Genomic DNA, 25,803 nt, shown 5'->3' on the forward strand with positions numbered 1-25,803 from the left:
CGGGAAGCTAGCTCTTCCATCAGCGGGACAGATCTCTGCGTTTCTCTGAGAAACCGCAGCGGCGAGAGATTCAAGCATTGTCATTATTAAGCATGACACATCTCCCATCTCAACTACGGAATAATCCAATGAGGAAGCTTGTCATCGGCAAGACCCGTGGAACTTCCCCATAGCATATTCCAATCGGTCTCAGAACATATTCTTGGACTCCCCATCGAACTCATCTTTCTCGACTTGTTCAAGCTTCTGGATCTTGCTCTGAGCGAGCGAATGTCTCTAGCTCCGAAGTGTGGGCTTTTTACTCGAAAGATCGCTGGATAGATCGTACGCTGAAATGCTTCCTATCGAACGGGTCGGCAAACCGAGCCGGCGATTCGTGGGGGAAGAATCTTGCTCCCCAGTTTCGGAGAGGATCTTCGAGAATACGGAGCCCTCCAATCAATAGGAACATCTTCCGGGAGAACGCCGACCCCCTCCCGGGCTTGTCAGGATATTTGAACTCCTGGTCTATGCGAATTTTGAGATTCATGCTTGTCCAAATTTATCCGACCCAGACACATGGATGGAGACTCTCTCTTGATAGGTACTTGATAAGTGTCCGGAGCGAGACTCATTTGAGTCAATCCTGCCGCTAGCCATCGATGCCTTTGCTTGCAGATGAAAGCGAAATTCCAAACGATTGTCAGGGCTACGATGCCCTTTCTCGGTGCAGGTGCGCGGAGTCAATCGGCCTCGCTGAAAAGTATTCTACCAGTCGAAAAGAAGAAGAAACAATTCCTCGATGGATCTCAACGCCAGAGTGAGTTTGCTGCCTGATTATTTTCAACTTATCGCTGACAACTTCGGAGGGAAATTGACGCCGAGTACATTTTCATCTATTCGCTGATGATTTGGTCCGAGAAATCCACTCGGATCCGGATACGCTGGACGGCCCTAGAGTTTTGTCCGACTGACAGAGACTCCCCCAAAAATGTATCACCATAAGACCAGCCGATTGTATCAGAGCCCAAAAGGGATGACTTGTCGTCAGCTATCCTCGAGATCGTGATTCGCGGTTTGAAGGTTAAATGACACACTCGGTCGCATTGATTGTATCTGAGGTGATGACTGCCGCCTCAAGAGAATCTAATCGGGGCTGGATGTCGCTCGTCTCCTCGATGCTCTCCGTGGACCGATGTCGGATAGTTCTACGCACTCTAAGATATCTCATCTCACAAAATTCGAATTTTCCGCAAGCACATCGGATTTGTCCATCAGTACCATCCGACAGCGCTCGAAGGATATTTGCGAACACGAATATGAGCGCTTCGATCGAGTGCGCTCAAGAGTAGGGTGCGCCATGTTGACTGCGCTCAAATACTCTTCACGCTCAGAGACTGTTTGCGCTCAGCTTAATTGCGCTCAAGACGAATGCGCGTCGACATTCCGAAATTATCGCGGAGATGATCGATGAAACACAGTCTCGTCGGTCCTACTCAGACTCCATGTACCATCAGTATATCTTTCCGGGGGAGCGACGGAACATACAGATGCAGAACAGCGAATAATTTCTCTATCGAGATCCCGACGGGGATGCTCAGCAGACGCTGCTTGTTCGGCCGAAGACACTGCCGCCCCGGCGACCCAATCGTTTTCGGACAACTTCGACGCTTCCTCTTTCAGGGTGTCGTCTTGAGCACCCATGCAGCCGCTGCAGAGCCTTGAAAACAATACACCCTCAATAAGACGCCAAGTCGAACCTGACGCCGAGTCCGGAGAGCCCCAGGCCGTGGTCTGGACCATTATCCGGCCTAGTCTTGGTATGATGCGCAGTCAAGATATTCTCCGACCGATAACGGCATGAATGACGATTCCACTCCCGAAGCATCACGAGAGCGTACTGGTCATATTTGAAATTCAGCGGCTTCTGAGGTCACATGACCTTCGGTTTTGTATTGGTTCGGTCGCAGCGGCGGTCGGGCTAGCCGACGCCGCCACCGCGGCCGCTACCACCGCCGCTGCCTCCGCTCGGGCATCACAGCAGCAGCAGACAGACAGACGAGAGAGCGGCCATTTTGTTCAGGAGCAAAGCAGGCGGCTGTGTGTGTGTGGTGCTGCTGCTATCGCTGCTCTCGGCTGCTGCTGAAACCGCTGTTAAAAGAAGAGCAACACAACAAAACTTGAATCCGATGAAATCGGGAGTGCAAGAATTGAGTGAAGTGTGATATCGGCGCCAAGTGTCGCGTGTCCTGCTGTCGCTTGCATCGATGGCAGGTACGTCAAGAACAGAGAGCCGCTCCGGCGCTGGCTTGGTGGCCGTTTCGAAACGGCCCAAAAGCAGCAGCTCGCTATCGGACGAAAGCCCAACAGATCCCCTCGACGGCGGTTCATCCAACTGTACGCCACCTTAGTTCCACGACTCGTCAATTCTTTTGTTTCTCAGTGAATTCTACCACCGACAGAGCACACAACAATTACCTCTCTGATTAGCACCACCGTCTGAGTCTGTTTCTCCAAAACTACGCTTCACAAATCTCTCGCTCAGTCGTCTCGATAGTCAATCCCTGGACCCATCAATGAGACTACACGAGTTTACGATTATGGAATGTTTGTCTCTGACCACTGACTGCCTCGTCCCGTCCGTTGATCGCTCGAACTACGAGTTTGAATGGAATTCCCACTTGACATCGTATTCGTATCAAGGCTCGCGGATTCGGTGACTGGCGGAGGACTCGATGGTTCACTCGCACAGCTCCAGGAATCTCCCCGCGCGTTCCATGCGAACGAAAAGCTCCCGGTGTACTTGAGTTTTCCCTGACGGGTGAAACATCCTCGCGATGCTGTTGTTTCGGAACTTCGCTTGTGAGTGTTGTCTGGCAATGAGTCTATTTGGAGACCTCAAACAAGACGTCAGAAGAATCTCGTGTTCTTCGAGCTCGCTTCACTTCCCTCGGATCAGTCGAGGAAGGCGGGCAGGTCCATAAAATGCGGAACAACTCGTTTTCCGGGCCTGCCTCCGAGCCCCTTGGCCGAAACCTACTCGGATGGCCCCGTGATTCACGCGGATTTCTCCGTCCCTACACGACTTTCTATTCTGCCGTAAAAAAGAGAGCTAGCGCACACCTCTGGTGGCGTTTCTTCTCCCTCCGATCGTTTTCCGAGCTCAGAAATCCTACGGGAGCTGTGCGTGTGTAGGTATATCGCCTACAGAGGATGTAGAGACCCGAATGCGCAAAGGCGCCAAAAATCATAGTTCTGCTCGAGATCTCCGAAAGCTTTCTGTGATCCTGACAAGACTTTTCCGCCCCATTCCTCTTTGGATAGTCACATGGAATTCCCTGATCCGCGACTCGCGAGTCCCTTGTCTCCCTGATCTTACTGTGACTTGCCGCCTGACCATTTCGACTGCCGTGGGACCGAGCCTTCAATTTTCCGTACACTTTTGGCTCAATGAAGCCTGTGTTCGGCCCGTAGTCAGCCCTTGGTCCTCTCGACGCTGGCGATGAGAATGAGAATAACATCGTATTGATATCGGTCGAGTGGATGGGTTTTAAAAAGTCGAGAGGAATCTCTAACTACATCCGGTGGTTATCAACGAGGGACAGACGGATTCTGTCTTCGAAAAGAGATATCCCAATCTTGAGGCGGTTCCCTCAGACAGAAGTAGATTGAATTCCTCTCGAAGGACCCCTACTAACTAAGGTCGATAAATTACAGGTTCGACTGGAGGTGAAATTCAATGGCAGTTCTCTCAGGTCAAGGGAACCCTCGATGATGAAGTCACAGATGGTGAGTTTGCAAAATTGGTAATCCAAAGAAGGAAGAAATAATACACCTCGCGTGCTCCCCCTCGAAGTCCTTGCTCTGGATTTCGATCCGATATCGACTTGCACAGGACAGCAGGAGAAATGATACTGCGAACTCCGCAGAATTACGAAGGATTTTCCTGAGGGGAAGGTTGCGACCGGCGCTCTGGACAGATCCTCAACGCCGAGGTTTCTCTCCCGAGCCAAACACGATCGGTCGCTCGAAGGGTTCCCGGTCCGAATTTACGAGTCCCTGTAATCCACAGTTCTTTTCTCCTGCGTTCACTTTACAACAGGCGTACCGCGACGGATCCCATCGAATGGGCTACGCTCGCATGGAGAGCCATGTCTATATATGCTCGAGAGACGCCTTCTCACGGTGGTTTGCATACCTCGGATCCGCGGCGGTTCGCAGCCATAGGTGGTTCCCGGAAAGGTTTACTTTTTTCCCGATTTCGATCCGCATCCCCGATTGCGAAAGTCTTGCGCGGACTCTGACCGGTTGCGTCTGAGATGCTTTTTTCTCGATTTGAGGGCTGGAAAAAAACTGATGTTGACCTCATACGACCACTGGCTGGAAGCTGACTCCGAACGCTGACTGCGTCGGGGTGTCGAGGAACGTCGAAAGTCCGGCCGTTCCCTGGCTTCTTGGCGGTCGGGCACCTTTCGCGAGCGACCAGGCACGGACACTAAATTTAGACTTGAGGGTGTTAGCTCCCTCGTTTTGTTCACCGATTCGGACTCGCGAACCCTCGGAGAGAGGAGTGGAATCCGTTACTATTCCCGAGTAGCGTGCCGTGTCGGTCATGGGCTTTGCGTCGATCGAGCGCCAGCAGATGCGCGAATGAATTCGATTCGTCGAATGCATTCAGATGTTCAGCCCATCGCTTATCCCCAAGATATGGCAGGCTCGAGATCGAATTTCCGAGGACATCCATCCAACCATGACGAGCGGTGGCAGAGTCTTCCGACTCCAGCCTCGCTCCGATCGGTTCCACCGACCAGAGAAGCGAACAAAAGCGATCCGATTGCGAGGACGACAACAAATGTTTACAACACCACGAAAAAAGAACATCCGGGCTGCCTTTCGTCACCCAGATTTTTCCCCGTTATCTTGGGGGTTGTGCGACTGCTTGAGGTTCAGGAGTTTCGCGTGACCTTTCCCCGAATGGTTGAGAGGGGCCATATCGGCGGGGAGGGTCGAGTAACATCCACATGGGGAGGCAGCCATTTCCGTCACATCCAAGATATGGGCCCCCGCTCTGTTCACCCCGATTGTCATTGTTTAGATGATAATCTCGAGGGAATTCCGCAAGGATGGGAGAGAATCTATGGACGAAAAATTCATCCCTCGCTGTGGTGGTCCCGATGTTCTGGAACTAAAACCGGGTTCCTCTTTTGTTTCAGCTGACATAATCAGCTGTGTGGAGTTCAACCACGATGGAGAACTATTAGCCACGGGAGACAAAGGGGGTCGAGTTGTAATATTCCATTGCGACCCTCCCTCGAAACGGAGCGTCGGAAGCGGATCTGCAGGAGAATATACTGTTTACTCTACATTCCAGGTGAGTTGAATTTTCGATTGCTCTGTTTCTTCACGAGTCGTCCGAGCATCCTGCTCGCACAGATCAATTCCCGAATTCATGCATCATGATTAGAGCTCGGGAGTGACTAAAGAATGCCGAACATGGCAGACAAAAAGGCACTGAGAAACCTTAGAAAAGTCACCAAAACTGGGCACAATGGGCATGATAGTCAAAGCGAACGCCGCATCGAGGTGTTGCTCGGTGCCGTTCCACGGGAAATTCGCGTGGTATTTTCGAGTCCCACCAGTTTGTCGGAACGGACGCCGGTCTTATGGGGGCATCTTGCATAACCAGGGAAAAAAAGTTGACCTCTCGGCCGACCATCGGGTTATATCGGGAGCAAAATGTGCTCCTGAAGCATGGGTTCGCCGACTCTATTCATCGGCGAATCCGTTCATAAAGCCTCGATTTCCCCTAGAAAACACGGAAATCAGCGTCTTGATGGCTCAAGAAAACACCTTAGACGTGAAAAAAAAAACAAATAAGCTTCTCCGATCGAGAAGCAGCGGGAAGGCACCTATAGAATTTATGACGAGATGTCGGAACTTCAGAGCTCTAATCATAATCGATTGCGACACAGCTCCCGAGCCGAGCCTGTAGGCAAGATGATCGAATGGAATCCAATGACTCTATGCGTTTATTTCGGTGAACGCAGGCGCGTCCGCAGGGGGGGGGGGCTAAGGGGGCTATAGCCCCCTCCCAGATTGACAGTTCTCAATACTAAGGTATAGGAGCGAGTCGCCATGTCGGAAACCAGCCCCGTGCGCGGACCCGATCTAGCTCCCCCCCTTAGAGAAATCCTGCGGACGCCCTTGGGTGAACGTGAAAGTCACCCTAGATTCTCAATGGGATGTTTACTTAACGTAGGTCGTAGGAATCCTCATTGATGCGCTAAGCGGAGCACACTTGACACGAAAGACAGTGCGTACCTGAATGGAGAGAAACTGTCCCGCGACCCTGCCAAGAATCTGGGGAGGAAAACCGTGCGGGTTATCGTTCCGAAGAGCTCACCAACGTGCATCTTTTTTTTTACAGAGCCATGAGCCAGAATTTGATTACTTAAAGTCGTTAGAGATCGAGGAGCGAATCAATAAGATCCGTTGGCTCCGTCGGAAAAACCAAGCACATTTCCTCCTGTCCACTAATGGTGAGTCTTCGCCCCAACGCTACGATCGGTGAGCTCCGATGATCTCCGATTGAATGGATCGAGGGTGGAATAGGGAGAGCTCATGGTTCCTTCTTCGCTTGCAGATAAAACAATAAAATTATGGAAAGTCAGCGAACGAGACAAGAAAATCGAAGGCTACAATCTTCCACCGGAAGGCCCGCTCCCCACGTTGGCAGATTCAAGTGAAATTCGAGTTCCCACGGTTATACCCATGGAGCTCATGGTTGAGGCTTCGCCTCGCCGAGTCTTTGCGAATGCTCATACTTACCACATCAACTCAATATCGGTCAATAGCGATCAGGTGAGCACCTTAAGCTAGAGATATCTACAACCGGTTCGAAATGTTGGACGACGCCGATGCCTGGATGTTCTGAGAAGCTCGAGACGGCCGACGACTTTCGGTCACTATCTCACACTAGGTCACAAGTCCGAATGTGGTTTCGGTCGCCATAAGAATGCGTCTTATGTTATGAGTACTTGTGGCGTCAGAACCATCATGGGGATCCACGAGACACAAAGAACTCTTGCTCGATCGGCCATCAACATTTCTCCCGATCGAGATTGAGGTCCGCGTCGTGCGTGTTGTAGATCCGGGGAGGAGGAAGAGTCAGAGCGAATCCTTCTCTAATGTCGTTCCGTTTTGCAGGAAACGTACCTCTCAGCCGACGATCTTCGGATCAATCTTTGGCATTTGGAATGCACCGATCAAAGCTTTAACATTGTTGACATCAAGCCCGCGAATATGGAGGAGTTGACCGAAGTGATTACGGCGGCTGAGTTTCATCCACATCACTGCCATCATTTCGTTTACTCGTCTTCGAAGGGCACGTTGCGGCTATGCGACATGAGGCAAGCAGCTCTGTGCGATCAACATGCGAAGCTTTTCGAAGAACCCGACGATCCCACGAACAGGTCTTTCTTCTCTGAAATAATCTCGTCGATCAGTGACGTTAAATTCTCTCACTGTGGGAGGTATCTCCTATCCAGAGATTATTTGACCGTCAAGGTGAGTTCGGAGCATCCGGAGATCCCCGGAAATACGGAGATCGACTCAAGAATTCTGGCTCGAAAAAATCGTCATGCCTACGTTGTAATGATACGTCAGCGTCAATGTCGATGGGCTCTTGCAGGTATGGGACCTACAAATGGAGAACAGACCTGTGCAGACCTTCGACGTTCACGAGTACTTAAGGACCCGACTGTGCACACTCTATGAAAACGATTGTATCTTCGATAAGTTCGAATGCTGCTGGAATGGAAACGATGAGTAAGTAGGAGCCTTCAATCGCACGAAAATTGGGTCGGATTCACATGAGTATTCGAGAGTCCTTCCTCTCTGAGCGGGTCTCTAACGGATTGGATGATCTTTTCCAGCTACATCATGACGGGTTCATACAACAATTTCTTCCGCGTCTTCGACCGGAACACTAAACGTGACGTGACACTCGAAGCGTCCCGTGAAATCGCAAAGCCCAAAACTATTCTCAGGCCCAAAAAGGTGTTCGCTACGCAAACCGGTGTCGGAAAGCGTAAGAAGGAAGACATCACCGTGGATTGTCTCGATTTCGGTCGGAAAATCCTGCACACGGCCTGGCATCCTCATGACAACGTTCTCGCCGTGGCCGCTACGAACAACCTATATCTTTTCACAGAGCGGAGGTAGCTGAACCCTTTGGCGGCAGTCGGTAGTTTATTGTGGGAAGTGGCTTTGCGACGTATTGGCGGCGTATCATCTCTGTCAATGGTCCACTGAGTTGTTTCTAGCAGAGGGACGAAAGGGTCAAAGGTGGCGATGTTGTGGAGTTCGATGTCGGACCTCCATGCCGATGATATAGGACGTGATGTGTGAATATAGCAAGCAAGCAAGCCAGCCGGTCAGCATCTAGTAGTGTGCAACCGTGCTGACGACCAACGATGCCGACTTAGGTATTGGGGATAAAAGGGAAACGGGGGGAGAAACCCATGGCGAATCGATCGGCAGAGTCTCGGCAGTCCGTGAGCTGTCGTAGACCGCCAGTCGTTCCCGTGGGTTTCGAAAATGATCAAACAGACCGCATGAGCTCCGCTTCTGCCTGCTGCCGCTGCTCAAGTCTGATTTGTCCTCATCATTTCTCCGGAGGACGAGATTAAGGCGGGAAGCTCGAGGACTCGGACCTCGACTTCCCGGATCAGCTGATATGGAATCCTTCCCGGGACGGCGGAAAAAAAGGAAGAGGGAGGAGGAGGAGGCGGGGCTCCGCGGTGGATTTCCAAAAATGTCGTGAGATGAAACGTTCCAGCTGCAACGTATTCGATGTTTTGTTTGCGTATTGAACAAGGAACTCCGCGGATATCTTCGAGAGAAAAGTCTGGGATGCGGTGTTCATGGCAGCAAAGTGAGGTCTCAATCGAGAGAAAGAAGAGAGAAGACGACGAGCGAAAGCGAACGAGTGATCGCGTACTAGGGAAAACATTCATAGACAGGGAAATATTACACCTTTCAAAACACCAAATCTGCGAGAGACGTACCAACGGACAGATAAGGCGTAGCTCGTGATGCGGATGAGGACCAAGCGGGGAATTCTAGAAATTCAGAACCTAAGGGATTTTTTTTTATTTATTGTTCGCATCACGAGCCGAGCTTCAAGGGGAACTTTGTCCGAATGTGTACAAGCCGTGTATCCTAGAAGAAACTCCCGTCGATGCGGCCATTCATCGATTCGCGACACAACCAATATCAAGGTCGTAATCACTCGCCATCGATCCATTAAACCAAACAAATCAACCGATCTGTGTCATGCGGGAGTTGATGTGTGGTTAGGTCGGTCGATATCTTCATTCATCATTGATGGTCAGTGGTCCACTCATAAATACACTCATTCATCCATTCATCGATCCATCCATCAAACCTACCATCCGTTCGTTCAATCATTCGTCCAATAAAAGTGGACGAAGCCAGCACGCTGCAGATGTGAAATTGGTTTCTCTGCAGATGGAAATGTATGCTAGGACTAGGGTGGTTTAACATCCACTGTTAACGATTGGGTAATTCGATGCGATCTTCGCCGCAGAAGCGCGAGAATGATGTATAATCGACGACTTCAACCATGACGGACGAACCGATGCAACGACATGAGAAAAATATTGTTATTTGTAATAAATCACTGTGAATAACAAAAGTTCTCCTCTATGACGGATCATGAGGTGGTTCACTTCCTCTGTGTGACTCTGTCTAGACTCGCATGATTCATGAGAGCTGATGAGCCATGTCGATTGGAAAGCTGCAACAATGAGCAGTAATACGCGGCAATCGGAACTCCTCAGATGACTCAAGGCTCATCATTTATTGAGCTCGATATCCAGACAGTGAATGTTTTTCTCGGTCTTTTTCCGTGAAAACTCGAAGTTCCCCCTCGGATAACTTAATATTGAGCCAGATTGCTCCGATGACGCGGACGAAAACAAGTTTTCAGCATGGAAAACATCCTCGTTCACAGAATTCCGATCCAGAGGATAATACCCACTATCAATGATCTTGAATTGATATTTCCTCGACGTCTATCGAACTCAATTTTTCGGCGATCCTATCCGGAGGAGGTAGGGATTGATGAACGAGCCGATGTAGAAATGATTCTCGAATTCCAATACTTCGGAAAACATCGACAAATGCGAGGAATGCATACTCCGAAGAATTTTTCCATTCTGATCCAGCTCCGTGATGATTCCACGCTTCGGAGCGAAAGAGAGTAATATCTTCCCGTGCTCCAACTGGAACGAAGATTTTCACCCCATTGAATCCTCCGGGCTCGATCGTGGCTACATGATCTGTGCGGGAAAATGTGGGGAACGCTACACCATGTGTGCTCCTCTCGGAGTATACGGTAATCACTTACGTCGGCGATGAAGTCTCGTATCGTCGGATGGTCGAAATATTGGTAGACGTATTTCAGAGCTTGCCCGCTGAGCCAACAGAACCTCATGGTTGCTTTGGCGATCAGAGGATACGGAGCGATGAGGTCAGCTACGTAGGGAGTACTCGCCGAGCGAGCGGTGTCGTAAGCGACCCAATATGTCCCGCGAGGACTCAAGCGAAGGTTGTCGGGACCTCCTGGCAGACGATCGGCGAACACCGAAACTTTTCCTGGAAATTCCAGACAGAACAAGAAACGTCAGTCCTCCGTGTCCTTCGGAGCTCCGAAAGGCGTGCTTATGCCCGATGGAGAAGGCGAAGAATGATCCAACCGAGACATAGAGGATTCTGCTCGAAAATAACGTCTCGTTTCGGTTATAATTACCTTTGGATGGTCCTTGAAGCTCATATCGGTTGATCCTCTTCGCGTTGAGCTCCGAGTACAAGAGGGCTTTCTTGTCAGCAGTGAGCTGAACTCCGTTCGGGAACGCTATACCGTCAATCAACACTCCGCTCTTCTTGGTCTTAGTGTCGTACGTGAGGATGCTACACAGGATGAAAGGAAATAATAGACCTAAGAAATAATTCCATGAAGGGACTAATCAGAAGCTGTCTCCAACTCCAGATTCCTCTCTGATGATCCCTTGTCCGCTCCGGCCTAATCTCGCGGTGCAATCATGAATACGAGATGTGAATAAAGGGAAAACTTCGGAATCCTCCTTCCCAACGCCGTTCTTCACAAGGGATCACCTCATTGGGGGAATATGAGCTCACCGTCCCGTTGTGTCGTACTCCATAACAATGTAAATGATCTGATGAAGACCCCATCGGCGGCTTCCCTGCGAATAATAAATGATGCCGTCGTCGTCAATGTCCAAGTCGTCGCCGAATCGTAGTCGAGAGCTTCCAACGTAAGATTCCGCTTTGACGAGTGTTTCCACTTTCCCTGAAACGGAATTCCGCTCACTGTTTTCGGCTCTCCAGAATTTCTCCCCATCGAAACAGAAAATATCGAGGAAGCATTCTTCTATTAGATCAAAATAAGCGATTTACGGCACTTTCTCGAGAGCTTTCAGACTGGCCCCATGAGTCGTGGCACTTGTGCATAGGAAGGCGGATCGAGCGGCTGGAAGCGGAGACTTACCGGTTTTGATGTCGATTTTCAAGAGGCCCTTGAAAGCGTCGATTCCGTACAAGTCTCCGTTTTTCGCAAAACGGAGACCGAGAACTCGTCCGCATTTCTCTTCATCGTGGAAGCCTCCGCATTCGCTTCCGGTGTTGGCGACCTGCGATGGGGCAAATTGAAAACGACATCCGCAGGCAAATCCGTTCCGCCAGAATTTCTCACGCGATTGACATTAGACTCTGTGGAAGACACGCCGCTCGTCCGAGAGGTCAAAGTAACGAGAAAACCCGAACCTTCGTGAGCGTTTCTCTGACCGGGTCGATGGCGTACACGTCACCCAAACGGGTTCCCGTATAGATGAGACCGTCTTTGACCGCGAGCGATTCCGGGCCGTGGAGAATTTGTTGGAACATTATCTTTCCGCTATCCAACAACTTGTTGGGAGCCAGGGCTCCTTTGAACTCGGGTAGGGACACACTGCAAGTCACAGGTGCAATTCTGTGGTTAGAATTCTCTCCGGGTAATTCTCTCTTGTTTCCGGACTTCGCACCGAGGAAAAGCCCCCAAATCGCGCTTGAAGGTTGTTTACATGCGGAAAACACGAGAGCTCACAACTATCAAGCGTTCACAGTCATATCTTTCTGCCATGATTTTCCTCAAGTCAGAAAACGAAATGAAGAATGCGGACGGGAATCCAGCGGTAACGCGCACGGGAAAATCTCAGCGAACTTACTTATAAGCGATCGGATCGAAGTCGAGGTTCACCGGGAGGAACGGCAGCGTAAAGAAGCCGAAAATCGAAAACAAGAGGATCCGGAGTTGAAGTTTGATGATTCTCCACATTGTCGTGTCTGAAATCAACGATTCTGATTCCGGATACTGAGCTCCCGACTCGGATCGAGTTCGAAATGAGAGTCCGCGGCTTCCATTCTCATCTGTCACCATGTCCAACACAAGAAGTCACAGCCGCTGTGAGCCCGAATGCACTCGATAGAGATCGAGTAATCGCAGGCATATCTCGTTTCAGCGGAACTTTGTTCCTCCTCAATGATCGGTTCGACACATTATTGAAAGAGCAAAGTCAACGAATTTGTGGGTGTATGAAAATTCCGAGTCATGCGCTGTCTCCACGAGAGACTCTAGCGGCACGAATCTGGCCCGCCACGAGCTCTAGTGTTCTTTCCATCGCTCTCGAAGCACCGACTCGGCTACGCCGATAGTTTCCTTGGCGTCCGCACCGTCGATTCGGGAATCCGATGGGGCTCTCTCGCGGATCAGCCAGAGTTTCTCGGTTGAGTGTGGGCATTCCGGGATTCGGGCTTCAAGAAATAAACAGAACTCCGCCCGATGCTCCTCGAGTTGGAACAGTCGAATCGAGCACTGGGGCGATCACGGAATCGGGAACTTATTCTCCGATTCTCTGAACGAAGGAAGGTACTCACTGGCGAAGTTTACGTCTCTTGACACTCTTGGCGAGCACACTACCGGACGGAGACGAAATGTACGTTCTCAGCCGCCAGGGTGCGCTTTAGCTCACTTCGTAAACAGTCAGCCGGCCCGCGCGAGACAGATAACCGGAGCAATCGGCTTCCGCTTGCTTAGCCGTCGACCAATGTCAAGGGAGGGAAATATTTCGCCGCATTTGAAACAACACTTTAGCGGCGACGGCTCTTGGCGGAGCGACCCTCTCTTCAGACGCGAGTGGAAGGCTAAACGCTTGAGGGAACTCATATCGTACCAGAATTTCGTAGATGCATCCGTCGTACATCTGCTGCCTATCCAGCCGACGGCAGTTCAGGGCTGACAATAGACAGCGGACTTGTAAGCGGGAGAATGGAATTCCATAGCGTTCCTGGACTTGTCGAGATAATTTTCAGGACCGCGCACCTTCACCGGAGCTCCGGGAAGAAACTGAAACCGACTTGCAAGTTCTTTGATCTCCTGTCTCGTATGTCGATCGGGTACATCGATGAAAGCCTTGCAATTGGGGCTCTTGCGGATAATCGAATGCGTGAGTTCCGGCGGCTCATGAGGGCGGGAGATTCTAATGGGTTTTTCACGTGTGATCCGTCCTCTGATGCGACTTCCATAGCTTCTGTGGGGATCCTGTGGAGCTGGGCGGAAAGTATGCGCCCCTGCTCACGAAAGACCACAGGCAGGAAATTCTGTCCCCGAGCAGATCTTCAGGGAAGTGTCGACTCTTTTCCGGCGCGTCAGAAGAATAAGAGAAGTACGGCTGGGATAGTACGTGGATCAAGGGAGAATCGGATTTTCGGGACCTTCTGCACTTCCGGACTCCCACAGCAGCTTACCTGGATGTTTCAAGGGACGTTCTTGTGCTCCAAGTACAGTAAATCCTAATCGAGCAGTATGCTCGACAGAGTGTCGTTAAGGTGAGATAGGTTGCATTCGCGGACTCCCGAGCGTCATCGCGGACTCCCGAGCGTCATCGCGGTCTCAATCTCTCTCTTGCCCAGAGCGATAGACACTCTGATTCATTCGATTCCCTCGTGAATTCCGCATTGGCAGATCTGGCTGAAACGAAATTCCGCTAGGTGCATCGAGGAAACTCTCATGATCTGACGTAATTTCCGGTCTGATCGAACCTCGGCAGTGCTCCATGCCTAGCTTGAAGGTATCGATTCACCACAAACTGCTCTGCGGCCACAAAATTATCCCCAGGTTTCCCGGGCTGAAATCAATAAAACCCATTGGTATAATCGGTTTCCCCATCCGTCCGGGGAAAGCAGGAGGGACTCTTCGAGAGGATGTTCCCACTCTGCGGGAATCATGGACGGAAGAGACCGACTCGATGATGTGTTCCCGAGTAAATTCTCATCTAAATCCATCCGGTGTAGTCGTAGGTATTTTACGCAAAAACGCAGTCAGAATCGAATAAGATAGTATCTGGTCTTATCGTCCGCAGATTCCTTCGAAACAGGAACAGTTTCTGACTAGCGGACCATTATGCTTCTGATCCAGGATATTGAGCCGGATATCGGCTCAGTGTCTTGTGTGTACCTCGGAAAACTCGACCAACAAATCGGACGCATGGTATATGATAGCGGAAACTCCGACGGCTGATGCACCCATGTGCATTTGTTTTGAAAGAGAGTCAACAGAGCTTCGGTGGAGGAAGTGATATTGTTGGGATAGATGGAAATGTGCTCAGTTCAGGATCGTATCTTGGAATAGTTTCACGCTCTCGCTTCTAATTGGTCTCATTTCAATTGATTGAGTCAAATACACTCGCAGTCGAGAAATCGGAGATGCCTGACTTGATTCCGCAGATCGTCTGGAGGGATTCAAGCGAATAAGGATACCGACCGCCGACAGTGAGTGGATAAGTGTCGCTGACACAATGGTGAACATATAACGGTTCCGTACCCGCCCTTTCGACTTCAATATGAGCTGCACCTGAAATTTGTTCGGGGGCAAATCTATCGAAATTCCGCCGAAGAGCTTGCAGAGACGGAGTCGCCAGTTGAAAGTCTCAATCTCGCTCGCAGGGATGGCAAACAAGTCCAGGAGCAAGAAAACTCAATCGCAGCCGTCATCCCAGGAAGTGCCCTTATCGAGTCAAAGTGAAGAAGAGGAATACCCCGATGATTTCGTCATTCAGGTATTAGCGCCATAGAGAAGTCGGATGAATGAAAATTCTCCTATTGAGATAGGGTACAGACTCAATGGTCTGGAAAGGGAGTCTCGAGCCATTCATGGGGATCCCTCTCCATCTGGATCAAATTCTGTTTCGAATTCTTGTGCATTTCCCAGGATGTCGACCTACTCCAGCAGCATGGAATCAATGTCACAGATATCAACAAACTCAAAAGTGCCGGCATTTGCACGATACGCGGCATACAAATGATCACACGGAAGAGAATGATAAACATCAAGGGTTTATCCGAAGCCAAAGTCGACAAAATCAAGGAGGTTCTTACTGTTTGGCTATGACGTACCTGAAGGGATCCCGCAACGGGGAGGCCTCGCAGTGCTCTACACGCCTGGGTATCGCGCTCAGTCCTCGGACCTATTATAATGAATTGCGCTTCACAGGCAGCCGCGAAACTCTTCGGTTCCTTGTTGGGCTCCGGCGGATTCATCACGGCCTCGGCGCTTTGTGATCGGCGCCGTAGTGTTTTCCGAATTCCATCGGGATCGTCTGCACTCGACCGACTCCTCGGAGGAGGGTTCGAGAGCATGGCCATCACGGAAATATTCGGGGAATTCCGCTGCGGTAAGTCCGGGCTGTCCACCGTCGCACTCTAGAACTCCGGAATTCTTCAATGCGGTGTCCGGTCGCTCCGGGATCGATTTCTACGCGTGCGAGACCCTCTTCTTGCCCCCTCCTCCTCCACAGAATTGAGTAGGGCTTCCGACTGCACAATTTCAGGTAAAACTCAAATCTGTCACACCTGCTGCGTCACCTGCCAAATACCAACCGACAACTATCCCGGCGGCAAAGCACTCTTCATCGACACGGAGCACACGTTCCGACCCGAGAGGCTCCGCGATATCGGTCACAGATTCGACTTGGATATCGAAGCGATGTTGGAGAACATACTTTACGCGAGAGCCTACACTTCAGAGCAGCAAATGGATTTGCTCGACATGGCTGCAGCGAAATTCCATGAAGAATCCGGAGTTTTCAGACTTCTCATCATCGACAGCGTCATGGCACTCTTCAGGTTCGGATCTTCCAATCGATTGATGCGATCGATTGATTTGAATCTATTGGATCCGATTCGCGGAGAATGGAAGGGTTTCACGCTTCATCCCCAGAGTGGACTTCAGTGGACGCGGTGAGCTCGCCGAGCGGCAACAGAAATTGGCGCAGCTTTTGTCGCGATTGCAGAAGATTTCTGAGGAGTACAACGTTGCTGTCGTCATAACCAATCAGATGACCGCGGACCCGGGAGCCACAATGTCGTTCCAGGTGAGCTCAGATCGGAATATCAATGGTCATCCTCTGTAGTTCAGAATGGAGTTTTTTTTCTTAAATGCCGAATAATTGAAGGCTGACCCGAAGAAACCCATAGGAGGTCACGTCCTGGCCCACGCTTCGACCACCCGGGTATCTCTCCGCAAGGGCAAAGGCGAAGTTCGCATAGCGAAAATTTATGATTCACCTGAACTACCGGAGTCCGAAGCGCACTTCGCCATAACACTGGGGGGAATCGCTGATACCATCGACTGATGGTCATGTCGATGCGTACTCTTCAGAACGCAAGAAAAATTTCCCCCGAGCATTATCGTTTGTGTGATTGTGGATTGTGAGATCAATATTCGCGTGGAAATTCATGTTTAATGTCGTCATGGCGGCGACCGTGATGACTCGTATCGCGTTCTGCGCTCGGTTATTGTGTATCCCGGCGTTTTACTTTATTCACAAGGACGATTCGATCGCGACTCCGGAACCTGCTCGGATTTCCGTTTGGAACTTGGAAGGAGCTCTATCGTGATCTTGCTAGAGACAAGACATTGCTCGAGGCCTATGTTTTTGGATGCCAAAGAGAGCCAGGCTGTGGTGGCTTCAACCTAATCATGTGGTTTGTAGGATCTCAGCGACAGCCAGGAATGATTCCGCTCGGGATTCAAGTGCGAGATAATTTATTCTCAAGTTACCAAACTCTAATAAATTCTCCTACGAGCTACGTTCAATTTCATTTCTCTCCGTCGTCGGAAGCTCAAGCGAATCGACATCGAAAGAGGACTACGCACGTAGTGTGCTGCATGGAGAGCGGTGAATCCTTCGGCTCTGGTGAGCTTCAGTGTTCGATTCCGACCTGGAGCTGAACCCGGCCTTCTTCCAATTTCCCCGGAGGATTTGGCCGTTTCCGATTGCCGTCTGTCTTCTGCTTGGCCGCGATGTGCATCCTCTTCGACTCTTCGAGGGCATCGCTTCCGGTCGTCATCTCTTGTAATTGAACCTCTAAGAGTTTCACCTCCCGAGCCAGCTCGTTCCGTCCGCAAGAGCTTCGACGCAGCTCCGTGTACAGCCGTCTCTCTAGAGCGTCGACTTCCTTCTCGAGCCTGGAAAACCGGAAAACTCAATTTTTATCAGCCGATCCGTGTAATCCATCCATGAGACGCATTGTACAGTAAAAGCTCGTTACTACGAACACGAAGGGACCGACGAAACTGGTTCGTTGTACCAAAATTCCGCTGTAACGAAGGCCACTCAACACTATCCCTATGGCGAGCTGGCCAAAGCAGGAGAAATTCCTTGTTCGTTGTACCGAGAAATTCGATGTAATGGGGGTCGTTATAACGTACATACTTGGTCTTCCGATGAATATTCTTCTGTTGCCTCTCGAGTCTCGACTGCAGACTCTCCTTCTTCCGCGACGCAGCGCGGATCTCTCCAGTCAGACTCGAAACTCGGTCGTTCAATTGTTCCAAAGACTCTGATACTTCTCGCAAGCGTCGGTTCGCTTCAGGCTCTGATATGACCTCGAAACGCCGGAGGTAGAAGTTCGAAGAATCTTCAATGAGATGGCGTATGTACGTATCCTACACGAGAAAATGCTTTGAGAATTACCGCCGAGAACGCAATAGAAATATTAGACTAGGGTCCCGACGAATGTGAGTTTCACGAACCTTGGGATCTTGCGACTCGAGGAGGGAGTTCCAGTGCAGGAATTTCTTGGTACTCTCTTCAAGTTCCGAGAGCAATTTCTGACTCTGGTTCGTTTCAGCTGTTCCGTAAGAGCCTTATCGTCAAGCACTCACTCAGCCATTATTATACCAATCATAAACTTATTGCGAAAATCCAGAGCTCATGCTTACCGAATAGGTCCGCTTGATTCTTTTCCAGCAGAGTTTTGTCTCTGTAGTACAGAAGTTGCTCTTGATTCCGGAATCGAGTGACTTCCTTGTAGGCAGCGTCGTCGGTTTCGATTTGTGATTGCAACCTTTTAACCTCTCCCTTCAAGGACTCGGTTTCCTCCAATTGAATGAAAGCTCGAATCAATACTCACGCTGCTGGGAGCGTGTCGTTGTGCCCGGAGCGACGTCGAGGGCCTGCGTGTCGAGCTCATCCGGAAGAGCGTCTCCGACGCTCCCATTGGGAAGGGCACCGTTTAGAATACACTGAATGAGGATTCAAACCAACCTCTTGTAAAGCATCACGATGCTGTTCGACTTTGTCGAGCTTTCCCTGCATGGATCCGAGTTTCTTCCTCCAGTACGCGTGCCGATTCGTTATTTCTATCAAATCCTCGGCCATGCTGGATGCCGAAGCTAGCGAGGTAACGAGGATCCAAACGCCACAGAAAGCGAGCGGGAAGTGCTAGAGCGCTCCGATGGATTGCCAACTAGCAGTCTAGTCAATGTCTTGCCCTACCGTGACGTGCGCTATCGGAAATTCTGTTGTAGGCCTCGTTAATATTTCCGTAGCACTGGGAGGAAATCTAGACCAAGGGAATGAGACACGGAGACAGGTAGGACACAGCCTTTGATCGTGAGAGGCGCACTGATCCGCGACGCAAGACGACTACTTGGCGATGCCTATTTAGGTCCATAGGCGAATATATACATGAAATAAACGGCTAGAAATATCATGTACAGGGATATCATGAGTCTTCTACAGTGTTTGTTAAACCGCTCGTTCCTCTGGAGGTTCTGAGATAGGCTCAGACAGCTGCTGGATCTGCTGAGGAGCCCTTCGAGCGCAACGTCAGCGTCGGTTAGCGATGGAGTTCGTCTGAGATCTTCGATCAGATAGCTGTTCCTCCTTCGTCTCCTCCGTAAACTTCGTGGCTTCGAAGGTGGAATGAAATTGAAATTCGCTCAGCGAAATGGAGAGTCTTGCTTCTCCTGAGACCGGATTCAAGTCTTATGCAGAATCTTGAACTCACCGAGTGCTTCGCTCGCGCCATGGTTCTCTCACGGAGATACTTCTCCAGCTTGAGGTCTTCCTTGTGGAATCTCTTCACCAGAGCACAGACCAATATTGTGGAGACGACGGAGATCAGACTGGCATACAAATAGACGTCACAGACCTGAATCACGGGACCCTTCTCTCTTAGAAAATTTCTCTTGGCGCAGCGAAGGGCTAGTTGAACTATTCGGCCGAGGTTTGAGATCGCCCGGAGAGAAGCGGCGAAACATTGAGGGCTCAGAAAGCTCCTGAGAAGGACTCACGGTGAGAAAAGGAGTTGAAGGGAGAGATGCTCTGTACCGGGCTATTTGAGAGTACAGGGAAACCAACGTAATGGCGGCGAGATTGATGCGTTCCACGGTCATCTCGACAGAAATGAAGAGCGCAGAGAGCGCTGCGATAGTCACTGCAGTACATGGGACGTAAGTGGTGATGAACTGGTAGGTGAAACGCCGATGGAATATCACCGTGAATCTCACTCCGTCATCCGGTTCCTCCGGTGTAACTGTCGAAGGAATGAGGTGATCTCGAATTCTGGAGCGCGTATAATATTATAATGAGGATGAGCGTATGATGATTCCTAATAGCGCAAGAGAATATTATAATATACATGGCTAATCTAATATAATGATATTATCTCTTCTCCGTCCGATCCCAAAAATCGTGTTCGCCATGAATCGATTGAAGCACATAGGATGGAAGGCTCCGGAACGGAATCTTACGTAAGTTCCAATACCACGGTAAGTTGTTGTTCCGATCTGCCGTGTAGACGACGTCATATTGCAAAGACTGTATGTGAGGATTGACTCGGAAAGCCCGATCTGACGGCAGATAATTTTTGTTGAGGTTGGTTCCCCATGCGACAGTGAGTAATCGCGCCGGATACGTGACTGAAAAATTCCGCCCCATCCCTCAGTTTGCCTTGCCTGAGCCCTCTGCGTACTGCCTACTGGGGCCCTCCAGCCGGAAGCCGATTTCCGGGCCCTGAATTTTTATGATATCGAGTCATGAAGAGAAATCATGGAAACTGGTAACTCACAGCTGTGAAAATCTACGGGACAATACTGAACGTCGAGAGGGAACCAATGCAGATCCATGTCACATCGCACGACGATAGAGACCCTGAGAAACGGCGTAAGATCTTGCGAGAGTCCTGGAGGCTTATGCGAAGGTTATACTAGATTCTCAGGCACCTTCGCTTTTCGGTGAATCGACAGACGTCTTCCTCAGGCAAGACTTGGAGCTCCACGCCGAAGGGCGGGTTGGTTTTCGATGGCATACGTGTGGATGCGGCCTGACGGAAAGTCAAGCCTGGGAGCCACAAATCTTCGTAGTAGCCCAAAATGTTGCCGACGTTGTCGTGGATACGAGAAGTCTTGTTAACATCTTCACAGACTCTTATGTCAGCGCTCCAACTTGAGAGCGCGATGAGGTCGAGGGTGAATTCCTGCAGAGGAACTTTATTCGAAGATGGCATTCGTCTCCATCAAGAATTCATTCTCTGAGGGGGAGCAATGCCAAAATGATTGCCGATCCTCGTCCCCGGGAACTCACCATTTGAAGAAGATCCGGTTCACCGAGAGTTATGACAAAGATCGACACATCCACGGGTAGAGGCTCTGCGAGAAGAATCAGAATTCGGGGAATTAGAGATCGAGTTGTCGAAAACATAGAAGTCAGGCAAGAGCTGAAGGTGCAGACGTCGAGGCGATCATAGGGCATGATAAGTCGTTGCTTACTCGTGTAGTGCATGGGATTCTCACAATCGGATGAGCCATACAGGGCGGCAAATATGACGGGCGCCGAGAGGAACGACATTTTCGGTCTCCACTCAACGGCCCGATTGGAATCCATCTCCGAAAGCTCTCGCCTCGAGTCCACGTAGCGTGACTTTCGAGCGGAGCTCGTGCATCCGGTTGCAGTCGGAGGCCCACACAAATTCCGAATCGAGCCTTCAATCGAAAGTCTCGCATGTCCCCGGGGGGAAAATCGCGGGACACTCTCGGCTTTCCTAGGGGAATTTCCTCCGCATCTTATCGTATGCCATCATGTCAGAGAGTGAGATTTCCAATCAGAGGCAGTGGAGGTTCTAAGGTAGTAATTGCCGATCCGTGCGTCATGCTTATCTTGAGACTCGTATCTAGGCAGTAGCAGGTTAGTCGGCGCGGTCGGTGCATCGGATGCAGGATGGCTTACCGATGCTCACGTCATGTCCCATTGCTCGGAAGATCACAGGCTCGAACAGGGCTGCCAGCGCTAAGCAGGATCTGGTCTTCCTTGATGAGAAGGGATTATGTGTGAATACGAGAAGGTGGAATAATTCCGATCCATTCAAAAGTCCGACGACAGCGACGTCCGCCTCGGGAAATTCGGGACCAACGTATTCATCACTGCATTTCGTTTCAGGGGATAGGTATCGGAGAGCTTTCGTCGGAATCCAAAAGCGCTTCCTGGCCTCCTGTGCGGAGATAATCGAAGGCTTGCTCGTCCGCTCACTTATGAGTATTTACCGATGAGGTATGTAGCATGAGAAGTTCTCGAGCGAACTTCTTCTTAAAGATCTGCGATGATGCGAGAGCTCGTCCGACTCTCCCGGGCTCACGCATTACGACCGGCGGATGGAACTCGAAGCATTTATCAAACTAAAACGGTATTTGGAACAGCCCCTTCTGATCATGCCTTCAAAAAAATATTGAGGAATCGCGTCGCCAACGCTGGAGCTCTCTGCTTGTCAGTCCTGTGGCCTCCGTGGCGTCCGGTCACCGGTGATCACACCGGGGTGATACGAACGAAATCTCTCAACGAGCAGAGGCTCGGTGCTACTCATGTACCGATTGCTCAAGTCTCACGATGATGTCACCTCATCCGACTTGCCAAGCTGACATTCAGCCTCTCTGAAGCCCGGAATCCGTTGCTTATCCCAGAAGGGGAACTATCCGGTCGCTCCGGCGATCACGGTACCGGAAAGCTTGTCAAGTGCCTTGCAGTCTATTTATCCATCCTTGGCGGCTTGCGGTGAATCCTCGACAGAACCCGAGATTTCGAAGGGCCTTCTCACCGAATAAGGGGAAGAGAATGGCGCTATTGGCTGTATGTTTCGGCGCCACTCATAGGCTTGTCGCCCGGGGTCTGAGCGCCAGGCCTGGTCACTTCGGCGAGGAGGCTCCCGACCCGGCGCACATCGTCTAAAGGAAATGGGCACCCTCGGGTTTCCGTTGGAGAAACCACCGCTGGTGTCCGAACGGCTTCCGAGAAATTCCCATGAGGTGCCCGCAGAGCTTCCGTGAGAGGCGACCGGTGTGTGAATAAGGAATCGACGACTTCTCCCTCGAGACATCTTCGTATGGTCAGAGGTCGATAGGGATCTGATCGTCATGTGTGGAGCGCTCTCTATCCGCCCTGGAGTCCGACAGTCGCTTGAGCATTCGCGGAGCGTAATGTTCCTTTGACGATTACGTTGAAAACGGCTGTACCACGTCGCTCCCGAGCGAATCAGATGGATACTTGCGAAAGAAGCGCTGGAGGAAGAAGAATTCCGCTACACCACGAGCTGGAAAAATTCGTCGAAAGAAGAAGGGAGAGAGCTCGGGAGGAGCCTCCACGGGGAATTTCCGTAACCCGAGTTGCGCCAAGCATTAGGAGATTGAAGACGACTCTCGAGGAGTTCGTCCGATTGGATGCGATTCATCACGACCGTTGGCTTCCTCTGGCGACACGCTGCGAAGCGACCTTGAATGTGCGCTCATCCCCCTCTCCTCAAGCAACTCTCCCGTTTCCCGGACACGAGGGGATCTCTTCAGTCTTTTGGATGAGGAACATTTCCCTCCGCATTATTCGGATGTGTGTTTCAATATAGACTCGATATAGCTCCTCCAAGGAACCCACGACAATCATTGAGAGGAATCGGAGCATCACGCGCTTCGGGTGCGAGTTGTGTTCAGTCGGGTAGGCGAGAGTCGTCTCATTCTCGTTTTCGTTCCTCGCAGGTGTTTCCCATGACAGTGAATTCAAAGCCGCGGTTCAGGAGAATCACCGTGGGGATACAGTGAAATCTCGCTTGGGCGCTCGATCCGTTCCGGAGAGCCGTTCGTTGAGCGAGACGTTCCTTGACTGGAACCGTTTTTTTCCTGACTCGATGGTACGGTCCCGCTGTGGACTTTCAAGTGCAAAGTCCTTGACTCTTATATGGGGCGTCATGAAATGGCATCGAAGGTTCGAATCCTGCCTCTTGACAGAGAAGTGTTCCTATAGAGTACACGATACTCGTTCGTTGAGCGAAATAAGCTCCATCATCCGAGGCGAGTTCCTCGAGAGGAGAAGTTCATTATCCGGAATGTCCTTCTACAAGGTTTCACTCTATATAATTTAGACGGAAATTCCCGCCTAAAGTATCTGGAGCTTTCGCCCCGATCCCATTCCCCCATTGCAAATAAATGGTGTTACTAAGAAAAAGGAAGAGCATTTCTGTACCTAGTAGACAATGACGCAGCCCGGAACAGCCTTTAGAGCTGGAGTCCCAGAGAAAGGTGGGCGTCCCGCTTTAGGGTATAGAGAAAAAGCTCGAAGCGAAGGCTCTTCGCGGTGAATAGCTCCGGGAGGAACTCTGAACATATTGTCAATTGTTATAAGTGTGATAAGTGATAATCTAAGAGTATGAGGTCATTGTAGAAGACCGCTGCAGGAGAGGGGACATGATCCATGAGACTGGACGTGAGCTTCTTATAGGTATGTACATACCGCGTCGAGCACGGCAGGGGCTGAGCTCTCCGCATTTCCCATATTTTCCCCATTTTGACTTCGACTTCTCCATTCAGATTCGGCGGAAGCAATCACGGGAAAACTTCGAGCCACGTCGAGAGCTTTCGGAAGTCCACGAGATTCCGCATCTGATCCTCTTGACCTTTGGACGATTCGAGTGGAGATGTGAGTACCAATTTTCGAGGAACTTGAATTTGGGACGGACGCCGACGTCGCGGCCGAGCTCCAATCGCAACGCGGGGGTCGCCCTATCCCCGTAGGAGCACCGTGGCAACGAATGCGCGGCAATGATACTCCCAGCGGCTTGACTTACACCAGTCCGAGCCCTCAATTCACTCACCTAGACTGGATGAAATTTCTCGCAGCCCGCGGCTTCGACGACCCCTTCGACGAAGGAGTGATCTCTCGTTCAGCCGGGGCCGTCCGCGTGCCGGGGTATTTTAAGATTTCGCAGCTGTCTCCTTGAGTGACGACCAGGCGGCGGATCTTGGCGATGTAGGCTGCCTGCCGACGCTCCGCACCAGTGGCGGATCCAGGGAGGCTGGGGGGGGGGTCGGGCGATCGCCTCCTCCTCGAGATTTCCGACTTCCCATACCTCCCCATGTTATAGCAGGACCCAGATATCGATCCGCCTCTCCCTCGTTGCATTGACCGCCCCCCCCCTTGGAGAACTCCTGGATCCGCCCCTGCTCCGCACCGCATGGTTGCCTGTTCAGTCGCCCATCTGGTAACGCCGCAACGATCGCCAGAGATCGACGACGTAAGAAAATGGTAATGCGCTCCGCTTATTGAGATATCGAGCTCAACAAGTTGATTTTCAGCCTCATCGAACAAGCGTGAGAGAGAAATAATTGCACCGCAAGGGGAGCTGAAGTTGGAGACGGGATGACTCAGTCCGGCAAAATTCATCGCTTCATGGAGTCTGAAACCCTCGAAAATTTGCGGATCGAGAGAATTTTCGGGCCGAGCTTCACAGCCGACCATCGAGTTAGTGGCGGTTTCAAAAAATAATGCTCAGGAGTCGCGGAAGGAAAGGTCGTGGTGAAATTCGACAACAAAATCGTCGAGGGTGTCTTCGATTTTTGGGGAGGAAGTTGCCGTACATGAGACACGATCGTTCTCATACTCCATAGAGCTCTGTGAATACAAACGTGATCGGGAATCCCGTCCTGCTGCTCAGGTTCCTCCGTTTTCGCAAGGCTAGCCTGGGATTAGATTTTTATGAGACAACATACTTCGGACAGACTCCATGCTCGTGATCCTCACCGGCAGTCGGGGCGTTGGGAATTCATTCGTCTTCGAAGATTTTCGAAGCTCTGATGTGAATCCTCGCTCCTCCTTAATTGAGCTTGCCTGACACTGGTGAGTGGCGAGAAAGGAAATCGGTGCTCAGGCTTTTTTCGGTTGTCGATCGTCGACGAGGAGATCGAAATGAGTGGGATATGGTCGAGACGGCAGTGAACATCCGGCGCGGCTCGAGGGAAGGAGTCGATTCGGACCGCCGCCCGTCCGAAATCACCAACATGGCGGGGCAGCTGTCCGCCTGCCTCAGTGAGAGAATATGAGAGCACGAATTGTGATTCCTCCAGTCAAATCTTGACACATCTAA

General features: G+C 50.9%; 4 protein-coding genes across 4 annotated transcripts; 2 read left to right on the forward strand and 2 right to left on the reverse strand.

Annotated features, from left to right (window-relative positions):
* Window positions 1-2,158: 2,158 nt before the first annotated feature.
* Window positions 2,159-15,361, forward strand: tws (protein phosphatase 2 regulatory subunit tws). The gene is made up of 11 exons (XM_003748268.1): window positions 2,159-2,253; window positions 3,697-3,768; window positions 5,193-5,350; window positions 6,407-6,518; window positions 6,623-6,840; window positions 7,186-7,545; window positions 7,670-7,806; window positions 7,914-8,198; window positions 14,845-14,889; window positions 15,064-15,176; window positions 15,329-15,361. Exons 1-10 carry the CDS (start codon window positions 2,247-2,249, stop codon window positions 15,140-15,142), a joined length of 1,473 nt encoding a protein of 490 aa, XP_003748316.1. The 5' UTR covers window positions 2,159-2,246; the 3' UTR covers window positions 15,143-15,176; window positions 15,329-15,361.
* On the reverse strand, window positions 9,833-13,168 carry LOC100900369 (adipocyte plasma membrane-associated protein). Its single transcript, XM_029112877.1, has 8 exons — window positions 12,993-13,168; window positions 12,288-12,405; window positions 11,848-12,031; window positions 11,573-11,714; window positions 11,203-11,374; window positions 10,814-10,974; window positions 10,412-10,659; window positions 9,833-10,286 (listed from the first exon to the last, which is right to left on the reverse strand). The coding sequence occupies exons 2-8, from the start codon at window positions 12,395-12,397 to the stop codon at window positions 10,086-10,088; spliced, it is 1,218 nt and encodes a 405-aa protein (XP_028968710.1). The 5' UTR covers window positions 12,398-12,405; window positions 12,993-13,168; the 3' UTR covers window positions 9,833-10,085.
* A 75-nt stretch (window positions 15,362-15,436) lies between the features above and the next one.
* LOC100900707 (meiotic recombination protein DMC1/LIM15 homolog) lies at window positions 15,437-16,751 on the forward strand. The gene is made up of 5 exons (XM_003748352.1): window positions 15,437-15,496; window positions 15,611-15,791; window positions 15,948-16,242; window positions 16,337-16,490; window positions 16,572-16,751. Exons 1-5 carry the CDS (start codon window positions 15,437-15,439, stop codon window positions 16,749-16,751), a joined length of 870 nt encoding a protein of 289 aa, XP_003748400.1.
* Window positions 16,752-19,063: 2,312 nt separating this feature from the next.
* LOC100900852 (gamma-aminobutyric acid receptor subunit gamma-3-like) lies at window positions 19,064-21,254 on the reverse strand. Its single transcript, XM_003748353.1, has 8 exons — window positions 21,176-21,254; window positions 20,991-21,055; window positions 20,630-20,883; window positions 20,476-20,558; window positions 20,159-20,326; window positions 19,700-19,941; window positions 19,414-19,557; window positions 19,064-19,315 (listed from the first exon to the last, which is right to left on the reverse strand). The coding sequence occupies exons 1-8, from the start codon at window positions 21,252-21,254 to the stop codon at window positions 19,064-19,066; spliced, it is 1,287 nt and encodes a 428-aa protein (XP_003748401.1).
* Window positions 21,255-25,803: the final 4,549 nt, after the last annotated feature.

This window comes from Galendromus occidentalis, unplaced genomic scaffold (assembly GCF_000255335.2).
Source record: "Galendromus occidentalis unplaced genomic scaffold, Mocc_1.1 scf7180000077530, whole genome shotgun sequence".
In the NCBI taxonomy this organism is placed as follows: domain Eukaryota; kingdom Metazoa; phylum Arthropoda; class Arachnida; order Mesostigmata; family Phytoseiidae; genus Galendromus; species Galendromus occidentalis.

What these genes read in the sequence shown, in the direction of transcription:
- LOC100900852 (XM_003748353.1), bottom strand. Translation starts at nt 21,254, where the DNA reads ATGTCGTTCCTCTCGGCGCCCGTCATATTTGCCGCCCTGTATGGCTCA. An exon ending in TCCCGTAGATTTTCACAGCT is followed by an intron (nt 20,327 to 20,475) that starts GTGAGTTACCAG and finishes GGAATTTTTCAG; the next exon opens with TCACGTATCCGGCGCGATTA. An exon ending in TGGCGCGAGCGAAGCACTCG is followed by an intron (nt 19,316 to 19,413) that starts GTGAGTTCAAGA and finishes CCACCTTCGAAG; the next exon opens with CCACGAAGTTTACGGAGGAG.
- tws (XM_003748268.1), top strand. An exon ending in CTGTTTACTCTACATTCCAG is followed by an intron (nt 5,351 to 6,406) that starts GTGAGTTGAATT and finishes TTTTTTTTACAG; the next exon opens with AGCCATGAGCCAGAATTTGA. An exon ending in TGCTGGAATGGAAACGATGA is followed by an intron (nt 7,807 to 7,913) that starts GTAAGTAGGAGC and finishes GATCTTTTCCAG; the next exon opens with CTACATCATGACGGGTTCAT.
- LOC100900707 (XM_003748352.1), top strand. Translation starts at nt 15,437, where the DNA reads ATGATAAACATCAAGGGTTTATCCGAAGCCAAAGTCGACAAAATCAAG. An exon ending in ATTCGGGGAATTCCGCTGCG is followed by an intron (nt 15,792 to 15,947) that starts GTAAGTCCGGGC and finishes GCACAATTTCAG; the next exon opens with GTAAAACTCAAATCTGTCAC. An exon ending in GAGCCACAATGTCGTTCCAG is followed by an intron (nt 16,491 to 16,571) that starts GTGAGCTCAGAT and finishes GAATAATTGAAG; the next exon opens with GCTGACCCGAAGAAACCCAT.
- LOC100900369 (XM_029112877.1), bottom strand. Translation starts at nt 12,397, where the DNA reads ATGTGGAGAATCATCAAACTTCAACTCCGGATCCTCTTGTTTTCGATT. An exon ending in GAAAATCGACATCAAAACCG is followed by an intron (nt 11,375 to 11,572) that starts GTAAGTCTCCGC and finishes ATTCCGTTTCAG; the next exon opens with GGAAAGTGGAAACACTCGTC. An exon ending in TACGAGACTTCATCGCCGAC is followed by an intron (nt 10,287 to 10,411) that starts GTAAGTGATTAC and finishes TCTTCGTTCCAG; the next exon opens with TTGGAGCACGGGAAGATATT.